Raw genomic sequence first — 14,261 nt, forward strand, 5'->3', positions numbered from 1 at the left:
GACTGTTGACACCTTGAGGAAGCGATAGGAAAATAAATCTGGTTGATATCCCTTTAAATGGAGCAAAGGGAGGCTATGGAACATGTGGTTTTCAAAATAGAAGTCACTTCCTGTTTTGATTTTCGCCTGCAATATCAGTTCTGTTATACTCACAGACAATATTTTGACAGTTTTGGAAACTTTAGAGTGTTTTCTATCCAATACTAATTATAATATGCATATATTAGCAACTGAGACTGAGGAGCTGGCCGTTTACAATGGGCACCTTTTCATCCAAGCTACTCAATACGGCCCCTGCAGCCATAAGAAGTTAAGGAGCAGTTGTCTCTCTGTGGGTCTAACCCCAAAAAGTTCTGGAAAACGGTTAAAGACCTGGAGAATAAACCCTCCTCCTCACAGCTGCCCATGTCCCTTAACATTGATGATGTGGCTGTTACTGACAAGAAGCACATGGCTGAGCTCTTTAAAATCACCAATTCAATAAGTCAGGATTCCTATTTGACTCAGCCATGCTTCCTTGCCCGTCCAACATTTCCTCATCTACCACCTCTTCTAATGCGACTAGCCCCGATGCTCCTCCCTCTTTTTCCCCTGCCCCACTACAATGTTTCTCCCTGCAGGCGGTGACTGAGTCTGAGGTGCTAAAGGAGTTCCTTAAACTTGACCCCAAAAAAACATCTGGGTCAGATGGTTTAGACCCTTTCTTTAATGTTGCTGCCCCTATCATCGCCAAGCCTATCTCTGACCTTTTTAACCCGTCTCTTCTCTCTGGGGAGGATCCCATTGCTTGGAAGGCAGCCACGATGTATCCTTTATTTAAAGGGGGAGATCAAGTTGATTCTAACTGTTATAGGCTTATTTCTATTTTGCCCTGTTTATCAAAAGTGTTGGAAAAACTTGTCAATAATCAACTGACTGGCTTTCTTCTATAGTATTCTCTCTGGCATGCAATCTGGTTAACGCTCAGGTTGTGGATGTGTCACTGCAACCTTAAAAGGTCCTCAATGATGTCACCATTTCCCTTGATTCTACGCAATGTTATGCTGCTATTTTTATTGATTTGGCCAAAGCTTTTGATACAGTAGACCATTCTATACTTGTGGGACAGCTAAGGAGTATTGCTGTCTCTGAGGGGTCATTGGCCTGGTTTGCTAACTACCTCTCTCAAAGAGTGTATAAAGTCAGAACATCTGCTGTCTCATCCATCGCCTCTCACCAAGGGAGTACCCCAAGGCTCTATCCTAGGCCCCACGCTCTTCTCAATTTACATCAACAACATAGCTCAGGCGGTAGGAAGCTCTCTCATCCATTTATATGCAGATGATACAGTCTTGTACTCAGCTGGCCCCTCCCCGGATGTTGTGTTAAAACACTCTACAACAAAGCTTTCTTAGTGTCCAACAAGCTTTCTCTGCCCTTAACCTCGTTCTGAACACCTCCTAAACAAAGGTAATGTGGTTTGATAAGAATTATGCCCCTCTCCCCACAGGTGTGATTACTACCTCTGAGGGATTAAAGCTTGAGGTAGTCACCTCATACAAGTATTTGGGAGTATGGCTACACGGTACACTGTCCTTCTCTCGGCACATATCAAAGCTGCAGGCTAAAGTTAAATCTACACTTGGCTTCCTCTATCGTAATCGCTCCTCTTTCACCCCAGCTGCCAAACTAACCCTGATTCAGATGACCATCCTACCCAGGGTAGATTACAGAAACATAATTTATAGATCAGCAGGTAAGGATGCTCTCGAGCGGCTAGATGTTCTTTACCATTCGGCCATCCGATTTGCCACCAATCCTCCTTATAGGACACATCACTGCACTCTATACTCCTCTGTAAACTGGTCATTTCTGTATACCCATCGCAAGACACACTGGTTGATGCTTATTTATAAAGCCCTCTTAGGCCTCACTCCCCCCTATCTGAGATATCCACTGCAGCCCTCATCCTCCATATACAACGCCCATTCTGCCAGTCACATTCTGATAAAGGTCCCCAAAGCACACACATCCCTGGGTCGCTCCTCTTTTCAGTTTGCTGCAGCTAGCGACTCGAACGAGCTGCAACAAACACTCAAACTGGACAGTTTTATCTCAATCTCTTCATTCAAAGACTATATCATGGACACTCTTACTGACAGTTGTGGCTGCTTTGCGTGATATATTGTTGACTCTACCTTCCTGCCCCTTGTGCTGTTGTCTGTGCCCAATAAGTTTTGTACTGCTAACATGTGCTGCTGCAATGTTGTGTTGCTACCATGCTGTTGTCATGTTGTGTTGCTACCATGCTGTGTTGTCATGTGTTGCTGCCATGGTCTCTCTTCATGTAGTGTTGTGTTGTCTCTCTTGTCGTGATGTGTGTTTTGTCCTATATTTTTTTATTTTAAATGTATTTTTAATCCTAGTCCCCATCCCCGTAGGAGGCCTTTTGGTAGGCCGTCATTGTAAATAAGAATTTGTTCTTAACTGACTTGCCTAGTTAAATAAAGATTAAATAACAAATAAATACAATAAAAAAGATCACTGAAAAGTACATTTCTGAATAAAATGTGGTGTGCTTGTTTTAAAATATGCATGGTTTTGAAACAAGTTATAGTTGTAGTAGTGTCTGCAGTACTAATGTTGGTAACTGGTTATAGCTAAAAAAGTAAATGGGCGGTAATTTAGAATGCATCAGATACTGTATTTACGATAGCACAGCTTCTCCCTGTGTCCCTCAGTCTTCCTGCTCTTTCACTCAAACCCAGCCCTTTTCCTTTGTGTAACAAGCTGTCATATCTGTTCCGCCCACTAGGGACGTTTTCCTGTATGACGTAATTTGTAATCAAGTTATGATTTAATTATCTGTATGTGTAATGCTGTGTGATTAGTTAGGTATTTAGTAAATAAACAATTAAACCCAATTTTGCATTGCTGATTCAAATTGTTAGCTAGATAACCAGATAACCAAGAATTTACAACTTTCAGATGAGACTGAATTAAGACGACGATTGATATTGACTGCTATTGAAGTAAAATATTACTAGGTCTTTAAGAGTTTATTCGGAAGATAACAGCTCTATAAATATTATTTTGTGGTGCCCGACTCTCTAGTTAATTACATTTACATGATTAGCTCAATCAGGTGATATTAATTACGGATAAATAATTTTATAGAATAGCATGTCATATCACTTAATCCGGCATAGCCAAACACACGACAGTATTATATGCTAATTTAAGCACATTTAAGTAGTTATAATTTATAGTGCAGACCAGAGCTAGTGCGAACCAGAGCTAGCTAGCTACGCCCAGGACCAGAGCTGGACCCGATCTAGTGCAGGCCAGAGCAGTAGTTGTGGTCATTAGTTCTGATCAGTAGTTGTGTGGTTGTGGTCAGTAGTTGTGGTCAGTAGTGGTTAGTAGTTTTGGTCAGTAGTTTTGGTAAGTAGTAGTTGTAGTCAGTAGTTGTAGTCAGTAGTTGTAGTCAGTAGTTGTGTGGTTGTGGTCAGTTGTTGATTGATTGATTATGCGTAAACTAAAACAGCTGTATCGTTAGATTGGTAATAGATATTTTTGTTTCTGTCTTCAGATTTGAATAGCAAAGAAGGGCTACAAGATGTCATACCCTCTAACATTTTGTCTGTTGTTGGCAAAGTGGTCATAAGTTGCATTGTTGAATTTACAGTGAATGGAATGTTGGAAGTGATGATGTTATAATGGGGCCTTTGGAATCCCCTGAAAGTGGATGGAGGACAAAAAGGTTAGTAGTTTAAAAAGTATAAAATAGATCAAAAAGTTATATACAAGCAACTCCAATCCAGTCTCCACGTTTTAAAGTTTCAACGGTGTAAAAGGAGTAGCATGCTAAAAAATAATAATAATTAGTCAGAATGTCGAAGACTTAAATCGGGGACTCTAGCTTCACAAGCCCCTTTAACTATAAGTCAGAAATAAGTGATACGATATTTAAAGTGTAGCTGCTTTCGCAAGCCAATTTAATGAATGAATGAACTTTCTACAGTATTTCTGCTTTACTATCAAACTGCATGAGAAGCAGACAGCTCTCCTGACTTGAGCAACGCCACAACAATAAAAACAACACCATTAACCCTTTTATTTAATTTTCCTATACAGCACATGGGCACTTTCATATTAAACTCAACCGAAATGAAAACTAGCCAGCCTGTCTGTGTACAGATGTAGGATCTTCATTTGATCACCCTGTTGCAGGAGAACTTGCAATGCAGGACTTTTTTTACTTGTAGTGCATTTGAGGTTTAAAAATGCTTCTTAAGTTTGTAATTTCAGACTTGATTTTCCCTTACGAAAAATGTATCAACCCCCCTACAAAATAATAATTCACATTTCCTGTTACTGTATATACTTGACATAGCAAACTGGCTCAAATTAAGACCCTACATCTGTAGCTCTGAACTCATCCACATTACTCCCAGACAGTCACTGTTTGTAAAACATAAACATGTAAACATAGCCCCTCCCTCTCTGTTTATGCAGTGCTTTTAAAAATACAAAAAAATAATGAAAACAATTCCATTTATGAAAAATGTATTAGTTATTTTCCCCCTGGTTTTTATTAAAATGTGTTTTTCTAATGCATTCCCCCCTGAATGTCTCTCTATTCTTAATGTGACACAGACAGTACTGAAAGCTTCCCCTCACTTAAACCTTTTGTGTGTGTGTGTGTGTGTGTGTGCGCGCGCGCACATATATAGAAGGATTACAGTGGCCAATCATCCTGTTGATGACTACTTGATGACTTTCCATTGGTGCATATCCATACAATATTCTCCATCTCTACTTTTTCCTCCACATATTGTTCCATGTCTCATTTAGACTCAAATTACTTAGAAGCACTACAGGCAAGGGAGATATGAGTCAATATAATAAAAAGAGCAAAACTGAGCTTCAACTGCCTAGATGAGTGAGTCTCTAGATTAGTCTACCTCACATTTTCCATCCTGCTGCCACAGAGCATGATGCTCATGGATAATCACCAGAGCAGTGTGTAAAAACTCTCTCTTCTTGTTCACTTTCCTTACCAGCAGATGGGGCTTTATTTTCCCTGGGGGGGGGGGGGGTCGACCACTACCCATCCCCAGGGCTCTCTCCTCTCACTGAGCACTGCTACCCCCCCATCCCCTGCCATCCTCAGGCCATCCTCAGGCCTCTCTCCTCTCACTGAGCACTGCTACCCCCCCATCCCCTGCCATCCTCAGGCCATCCTCAGGCCTCTCTCCTCTTACTGAGCACTGCTACCCCCATCCCCTGACATCCTCAGGCCTCTCTCCTCTCACTGAGCTCTGCTACCCACCATCCCCTGCCATCCTCAGGCCTCTCTCCTCTCACTGAGCTCTGCTAACCCCATCCCCTGCCATCCTCAGGCCATCCTCAGGCCTCTCTCCTCTTACTGAGCACTGCTACCCCCATCCCCTGCCATCCTCAGGCCTCTCTCCTCTTACTGAGCACTGCTACCCCCATCCCCTGCCATCCTCAGGCCTCTCTCCTCTCACTGAGCTCTGCTACCCACCATCCCCTGCCATCCTCAGGCCTCTCTCCTCTCACTGAGCTCTGCTAACCCCATCCCCTGCCATCCTCAGGCCTCTCTCCTCTCACTGAGCTCTGCTACCCCCCATCCCCTGCCATCCTCAGGCCATCCTCAGGCCTCTCTCCTCTTACTGAGCTCTGCTGCCCCCATCCCCTGCCATCCTCAGGCCTCTCTCCTCTCACTGAGCACTGCTACCCCCATCCCCTGCCATCCTCAGGCCTCTCTCCTCTCACTGAGCTCTGCTACCCCCATCCCCTGCCATCCTCAGGCCTCTCTCCTCTCACTGAGCTCTGCTACCCCCCATTCCCTGCCATCCTCAGGCCCCTCTCCTCTCAATGAGCTCTGCTACCCCCATCCCCTGCCATCCTCAGGCCTCTCTCCTCTCACTGAGCTCTGCTAACCCCATCCCCTGCCATCCTCAGGCCTCTCTCCTCTCACTGAGCTCTGCTACCCCCCATCCCCTGCCATCCTCAGGCCATCCTCAGGCCTCTCTCCTCTTACTGAGCTCTGCTGCCCCCATCCCCTGCCATCCTCAGGCCTCTCTCCTCTTACTGAGCACTGCTACCCCCATCCCCTGCCATCCTCAGGCCTCTCTCCTCTCACTGAGCTCTGCTACCCCCCATTCCCTGCCATCCTCAGGCCTCTCTCCTCTCACTGAGCTCTGCTACCCCCATCCCCTGCCATCCTCAGGCCTCTCTCCTCTCACTGAGCTCTGCTACCCCCATCCCCTGCCATCCTCAGGCCTCTCTCCTCTCACTGAGCACTGCTACCCCCATCCCCTGCCATCCTCAGGCCTTTCTCCTCTCACTGAGCTCTGCTATCCCCCACCCCCCAGTAGTCTGAAGCCCTACCCTCAGCAGAGGCCGTCACAGCTGGAGAGATAGGAACCGGAAGTGAACCACCACTCACTGTGACCTCATACACGGCGGACAAGCCAGGTCCCATCATGGATCATGCCATGCAGCAGTGGGCAGCATCTGTGTGCATCCAAATGACAATTAGGCCAGTTCGATTCACCGTCTCCACCTTTGTAACCGTCTTACTATCTCTCTCTCTCTCTCAGTGACCCCCCCCCCCCCCCCATCATCAGAGCACCTACCCTGAACATTGTTTATTGATTCATCAGTCATGGTATGAATTTCACACATTGTTATAATGCGCTTATCAGACATTATCCCAGTTTTAGCACAGAATTTCACTGTAACACTATAACTGTATGACTCATTTTGTCTCTTGCCAGATCTTTGGGCGCTAAGCATTGACAGCCTTAGCAACAGTATCTCTGATACTCAGTTGTTCTCATGATCAGCCTCTCCCATAGAATAGAGATAAAGATAAATCCCATATATATTAATGTATCTATTTCTATGGTAAATCCTTCAGAACAGGACAAGATGAGCTCACAATATAGAAGTCCCTCCTTTAGAAACACAGGCAACACCAGATGGTAACTCCATTGAATAGATTAATGATCAGCATATTTAACATTTTCATCTCGAGCTCATCATCCAATAATGGCAAAAATATAAAATCCTTACATTACATGGGCTATATTCTAAAGGTATTAGACAAAATAGAGTACATTTGTGGATATGTTATTGGAAATTTGAGAGTATGTGAGAGTTGTCCCGAGACCTTTATAATTGGCTGTTTTTCCAGCCTGGGCTCCATGATGCACTCAGAGGACACACTCTCTAATGATTCAAGGGAACTCATGAACACTGGAGTAAAGAGTTCAACCTAATGTATACACACACAAACACAGGAAGCTTCAAAGCAAAAGAAAGCAAGTAAGTAAGAAAGAAGGAGGACGAGAGAATACATAACATGTTCTCAGCACAGAGGGTGTTATTTTTAAACCGGAGCCCCAGGTGTCTGTGAAGTGAGCTAGAGAATGCAAGGGGTCAACCAGGTCACGGTAAAGAAAAGAGGGAGAATAATACCAGAATAAAACCCTGCAGAGAGAGAGAAGCTGTTAGACTTAAAAAAGCTGAGAGAGAGAAATAGAGAGAAGGAAAGAGAGAGAAAGAGACAATACTGATAAAACTGCTTAACTCCAGCTGCAGCCTGGCTACCGGCATGGACAGAGGCACACACACAGAGACAGGACAAGGTCAGAACAAAACATTCCTTTTGATTTGGTAAACTGTTTAACACTGAGGCACAGCTGTGTGCTCAGACAGAAGATCTTAGTATAGGTGGAGGTTGGCCTGTTTGAGCAAAGAACTGAACGATGCTACTGTAAAAGCAAAAAGAGAAGGGTTTCTGTCCTCACCTTCCACACCACCTCTCTGGCAGGAAGTCCTCTGGCTGGTGGAACACTTCCGGGTCGCGGTGGATGGCGTGGCTGATGTACATGGCAGCGTAAGCCTTGGGAATGTGGAAGCCTCCCAGAGTAGTGTCCTTTGGAGTGAATAAAACAGTAGGAGACTGGCATTGAGTTGTGAGGGCAGTCATTTGATAATAACTCAACGTGGTACTATACTATAGTACTTTAGTGTTTTTGCAGACTTGACTGAGGTATTCACTGTAGTATTTACTGTAGTATACTGTAGTATTTACAGTTAACTATAGTATAAATACTGTAGTAAAAGAAAACTGTAGTATACACTCAATTAGTATTTGGTAGCATTACCTTTAAATTGTTTAACTTGGGTCAAACATTTCTGGTAGCCTTCCACAAGCTTCCTATAATAAGTTGGGTGAATTTTGGCCCATTCCTCCTGACAGAGCTGGTGTAACTGAGTTAGGTTTGTGTGCCTCCTTGTCCGCACATGCTTTTTCAGTTCTGCCCACAAATTTGCTATAGGATTGAGGTCAGGGCTTTGTGATGGCCACTCCAATACCTTGACTTTGTTGTCCTTAAGCCATTTTGCCACAATTTGGAAGTATGCTTGGGGTCATTGTCCATTTGGAGGACCCATTTGCGACCAAGCTTTAACTTCCTGACTGATGTCTTGAGATGTTGCTTCAATATATCCACATAATTGTCCTACCTCATGATGTCATCTATTTTGTGAAGTGCACCAGTCCCTCCTGCAGCAAAGCACCCCCACAGCATGATGCTGTCACCCCCGTGCTTCACGGTTGGGATGGTGTTCTTCAGCTTGCAAGCCTCCCCCTTTTTTCCTCCAAATGGCTAAACAGTTCTATTTTTGTTTCATCAGATCAGAGGAAAAAGTACGATCTTTGTCCCCATGTGCAGTTGCAAACCGTAGTCTGGCTTTTTTATGACGGTTTTGGAGCAGTGGCTTCTTCCTTGCTGAGCGGCCTTTCAGGTTCTGTCGATATGGAACTCGTTTTACTGTGGATATAGATAGTTTTGTACCTGTTTCCTCCAGCATCTTCACAAGGTCCTTTGCTGTTATTCTGGGATTGATTTGCACTTTTCGCACCAAAGTACGTTCATCTCTAGGAGACAGAACGCGTCTCCTTCCTGAGCAGTATGATGGCTGTGTAGTCCCATGGTGTTTATACTTGCGTACCATTTTTTGTACAGATGAACGTGGTACCTTCAGGCGTTTGGAAATTGCTCCCAAGGAGGAACCAGACTTGTGGAGGTCCACAATTTGTTTTGGCTGATTTCTTTTGATTTTCCCATGATGTCAAGCAAAGAGGCACTGAGTTTGAAGGTAGGCCTTGAAATACATCCACAGGTACACCTCCAATTGACTCAAATGATGTCAATTAGCCTATCGTAAGCTTCTAAAGCCATGACATAATTTTCTGGAATTTTCCAAGCTGTTTAAAGGCAAAGTTAACTTAGTGCATGTAAACTTCTGACCCACTGGAATTGTGATACAGTGAAATATAAGTGAAATATCTGTCTGTAAACAATTGTTGGAAAAATTACTTGTGTCATGCACAAAGTAGATGTCCTAACTGACTTGCCAAAACTATAGTTTGTTAACAAGACATTTGTGGAGTGGTTGAAAAACAAGTTTTATTGACTCCAACCTAAATGTATGTAAACTTCCGACTTCAACTGTATTTGCAAATGAAATACTGTAGTGTTAACTATAGTACAAAAAGTGTAGTGTTTCTGCTGACTGTAGTGTTTTTGCGAACATTACAGTGTTATTTTTGCGGATAATACTGTAGTATTTACCATAGCATTTTACAGTATACTACAACAGTATAATAAGTACTACACATGATCAAGGGATACTACAGTCTGTAGTATAGTATTCTACATTATAAACTGGGTAGTTAGAGCCCTGAATGCTGATTGGCTGACAGCCGTATACCACGGGTATGAGAAAACAATTATTTTTACTGCTCTAATTATGTTGATAACCAGTTTATAATAGCAATAAGGCACCTCAGGGGTGTGACGCGTCGTGCCTAAGAACAGCCCTTAGCCATGGTATATTAGCCATGGTATATTAGCCATGGTATATTAGCCATGGTATATTAGCCATGGCATATTGGCCATGGTATATTGGCCATGGTATATTGGCCATGGTATATTAGCCATGGTATATTGGCCATGGTATATTGGCCATGGTATATTGGCCATGGTATATTGGCCATGGTATATTAGCCATGGTATATTGGCCATAAACCACACTCCCTCATGCCTTATTGCTTAAGTATACTGCAGTTTACTACAGAATTATGTAGTAAATACTGAAGTATTTTTTCATGTGGGAATGGTTGATTTTCCTAGAAATCCTCACATACAGTGCCGCTATGAACATGGTAGAAACAACCGGAGGTTTGTAATTATAGAAACATACATTTTGTATATAATTAGTAATCACTATTTACTTACTGAATATATTTAGACTGGCAAAAAACGTAGAGAGGGAATCCAGAGGAATAATTCATTCTTCATCTCTCTCGCTCTGTTTGTTAAAGCATTTACTCAGAGGCAGTGGCGTGTTTGTTAAAACATTAATTCAATTAGGGGGTGGCAGGATAGCCAAGTGGTTAGAGCGTTGGACTAGTAACTGAAAGGTTGCAAGTTCAAATCCCCGAGCTGACAAGATACAAATCTGTCGTTCTGCCCCTGAACAGGCAGTTAACCCACTGTTCCTAGGCCGTCATTGAAAATAAGAATTTGTTCTTAACTGACTTGCCTTGTTAAATAAAGGTAAAAAAAAAATTAAAAAATAAACACATTTAGAGGCAGTGGGGTGTTTGTTAAGGCATTAACTCAATTAGAGGCAGTGGGGTGTTTGTTAAGGCATTAACTCAATTAGAGGCAGTGAGGTGTTTGTTAAGGCATTAACTCATTTAGAGGCAGTGGAGTGTTTGTTAAGGCATTAACTCATTTAGAGGCAGTGGGGAGTTTGTTAAGGCATTAACTCAATTAGAGGCAGTGGGGGGTGTGTTAAGGCATTAACTCATTTAGAGGCAGTGGGGTGTTTGTTAAGGCATTAACTCATTTAGAGGCAGTGGAGTGTTTGTTAAGGCATTAACTCAATTAGAGGCAGTGGGGAGTTTGTTAAGGCATTAACTCATTTAGAGGCAGTGGGGTGTTTGTTAAGGCATTAACTCATTTAGAGGCAGTGGAGTGTTTGTTAAGGCATTAACTAATTTAGAGGCAGTGGGGAGTTTGTTAAGGCATTAACTCATTTAGAGGCAGTGGGGTGTTTGTTAAGGCATTAACTCAATTAGAGGCAGTGGGGTGTTTGTTAAGGCATTAAGTCCATCACAGAGAAGCACTGAGATGTCATTATTGAAAAGCTGCTTCCTGTTTATCAAGGGCAGACAGAGAGCCTCCTCTCAGAGCAGAGCAGAGATCACTCTCACACACACACGGTTCACACTCACGCAGGCATGAGCACACACACAAACACACAAAAACACACGGGCTCTGAAAAACACTGCTTAATGTGTCTCCACACTCTGCAGAGTGCTAGACAAAACACTTCTCGGAATACTGATCATTGTTTTTTTTAAAGGAACACTGATTATTGTACAGTAGCAGAGATTCTGGGGAAATAAGATTCTATGAAAACGATTTAAAAACTGGGAAAAGAGATATCGCATATTTAGGATGTCTGTTTTCATGATCCCTGGCTTTTAAAGAGGGCTGATTGAAGCTGAGGAGCTACAGTAATGTATCACAGGTCCCCAGTAGACTACAGCCCCTCATCAGGCCTGGTCCTTATTCCCAGTGACATGCACATCCTTCTATCAGGAAGCCAGGCAGGCAGTTGGCCAGATGAGAATGTTTTATGTATAACCCCATTAGCAGGCAGCATATGGGCCCACCTGGGCTGGGCTGGGGCTGGCTGGGGCTCTGGGTTCTGAGGGAAAGAAACACAACATGGGCAGAGATGGGTCTGGATTTGAAGAGTTGCTGTCTGGACCTTCTCTGATCATAGGCTGGCACAAAGGGGATGCAGCGGCTGACGCGAAACATAAAGCCTTTCATGAGCTCCAGAATAAAGTGAGTGAGTCCAAGAGTTGTTGCAGAGGACTTTACAGAGGCAAAATGTCCAAGAGTCCAGGGCTAAGTCAATGAACGCAGTGGCCTAGCTAGAGCAGGAAAGAAGAGGTGATGGTCTGTCAGTGTTTCCTCATTATTTCTGACTGTCCAGAGTGGAAACATCTAATCTCCAGTCAGTCCATTGTAGAGAACAGTGAGACTCACTGACCTCAGTTAATATTCCACTAGCAAGCAACAACAGGACATGCTCAAAATGCTGCTGCACACACCCCCGTTCCATTTGAGAGGATTACTCACGTCTTTCCGAAAGCTCAGGAATCTTAATCCGCAACCTTAATGATGCCATGTAAGGCCTGGCGCCTCTGATGACTGTTGAATAGCTAATCAGTGGCTACCCAGATTATCTGTATGGACTATCTGCAGTGACTCTACCTGCACTGGCGATATGCACCCTCACAGGTCTCTATCCACACACACACACGCAAACACATACAGTGCCTACAGTGACATTTACAATCCCCAGCCCTTAACAATTACAAGAATACCCATAACATGATGCCCCAAACATAACACTTTGATTTCAGAGCATTTTTTTTGCAGTATTACTTTAGTACCTTGATACAAACAGGATGCATGTTTTAGAATATTTGTACTCTGTACAGGCTTCCTTCTTTTCACTCTGTCAATTAGGTTAGTATTGTGGAGTAACTATAATCAAATCAAATTGTATTTGTCACATGCACCGAATACAACAGGTGTTGACCTTACCGTGAAATGCTTACTTACAAGCCCTTATCCAACAATGCAGTTCAAGAAATCGAGTTAAGAAAAGATTTACTACATAAACTAAAGTAAAAATAAAATAAAAAGTAAGACAATAAAATAACAATAACGAGGCTATATACAGGGGATACCGGTACAGAATCAATGTGCGGGTACGGTTAGTCGAGGTAATTTGTACATGTAGGTAGAAATAAAGTGACTATGCATAGATAATAAACAGCGAGTAGCAGCAGTGTAAAAACAAAGGGCAAGGGGGGAGGGTGTCAATGTAAATAGTCCGGTGGCCATTTGATTAATTGTTCAGCAGTCTTATGGTTTGGGGGTAGAAGCTGTTAAGGATCCTTTTGGACCTAGATTTGGCACTCCGGTACCTATGACTTGGGTGACTGGAGTATTTGACAATTTTTTGGGCCTTCCTCTGACACCGCCTAGTACATAGGTCCTGGATGGCAGGAAGCTTGGCCCCAGTGATGTACTGGGCCATATGCACAACCCTCTGTAGCGCTTTACGGTCGGACGCCGAGCAATTTCCATACCAGGCGGTGATGCAACTGGTCAGGATGCTCTCGATGGTGCAGCTGTAGAATCTTTTGAGGATCTGGGGACCCATGCCAAATCTTTTCAGTCTCCTGAGGGGGAAAAGGTGTTGTCGTGCTCTCTTCACAACTGTCTTGGTGAGTTTGTTTGTAGTCCACAATCAGCTCCTTTGTCTTGCTCACATTGAGGGAGAGGTTGTTGTCCTGGCACCACACTGCCAGGTCTCTGACCTCCTCTCTATAGGCTGTCTCATCGTTGCAGGTCATCAGCAAACTTAATGATAGTGTTAGAGTCATGCTTGGCCATGCAGTCTTGGGTGAACAGGGAGTACAGGAGAGGACTAAGCTTGCACCCATGAAGTGTCCCCGTGTTGAGGATCAGCGTGGCAGATGTGTTGTTGCCTACCCTTACCACCTGGGGGTGGCCCATCAGGAAGTCCAGGATCCAGTTGCAGAGGGAGGTGTTTAGTCCCAGGGTCCTTAGCTTAGTGATGAGCTTTGTGGGCACTATAGTGTTGAATGCTGAGCTCTAGTCAATGAACAGCATTCTCATATATGTGTTCCTTTTGTCCAGGTGGGAAAGGGCTGTGTGGAGTGCAATTGAGATTGCGTCATCTGTGGATCTGTTGGGGCAGTATGTAAATTGGAATGGGTCTAGGGTTTCTGGGATGATGGTGTTGATGTGAGCAATGACTAGCCTTTCAAAGCACTTCATGGCTACGGTAGTCATTTAGGCAGATTACCTTCGCTTTCTTGGGCACAGGGACTATGGTGGTCTGCTTGAAACATGTAGTTATTACAGACTCGGTCAGGGATAGGTTTAAAATGTCAGTGAAGACACTTGGCAGTTGGTCCGTGCACTCTCTGAGTACAGGTCCTGGTAATTCGTCTGGCCCCGCGGCCTTGTGACTGTTGATCTGTTTTAAAGATCTTACTCACATCGGCTACAGAGAGCGTTTTCACACAGTCGTCCGGAACAGCTGGTGCTCTCATA

The 14,261-nt window shown here is 43.7% G+C and overlaps 1 protein-coding gene across 1 annotated transcript in view; it reads right to left on the reverse strand.

Annotated features, from left to right (window-relative positions):
* The window catches only part of LOC139422850 (uncharacterized), a 54,448-nt gene that overhangs the window by 30,301 nt on the left and 9,886 nt on the right, over positions 1–14,261 (reverse strand). The window contains exon 9 of the mRNA XM_071174262.1: positions 7,824–7,951. Within this exon, the coding sequence (XP_071030363.1) occupies positions 7,824–7,951 (128 nt within the window). The remainder of the gene's footprint in view (positions 1–7,823; positions 7,952–14,261) is intronic.

Source organism: Oncorhynchus clarkii, chromosome 12 (genome assembly GCF_045791955.1).
Source record: "Oncorhynchus clarkii lewisi isolate Uvic-CL-2024 chromosome 12, UVic_Ocla_1.0, whole genome shotgun sequence".
NCBI lineage: Eukaryota > Metazoa > Chordata > Actinopteri > Salmoniformes > Salmonidae > Oncorhynchus > Oncorhynchus clarkii.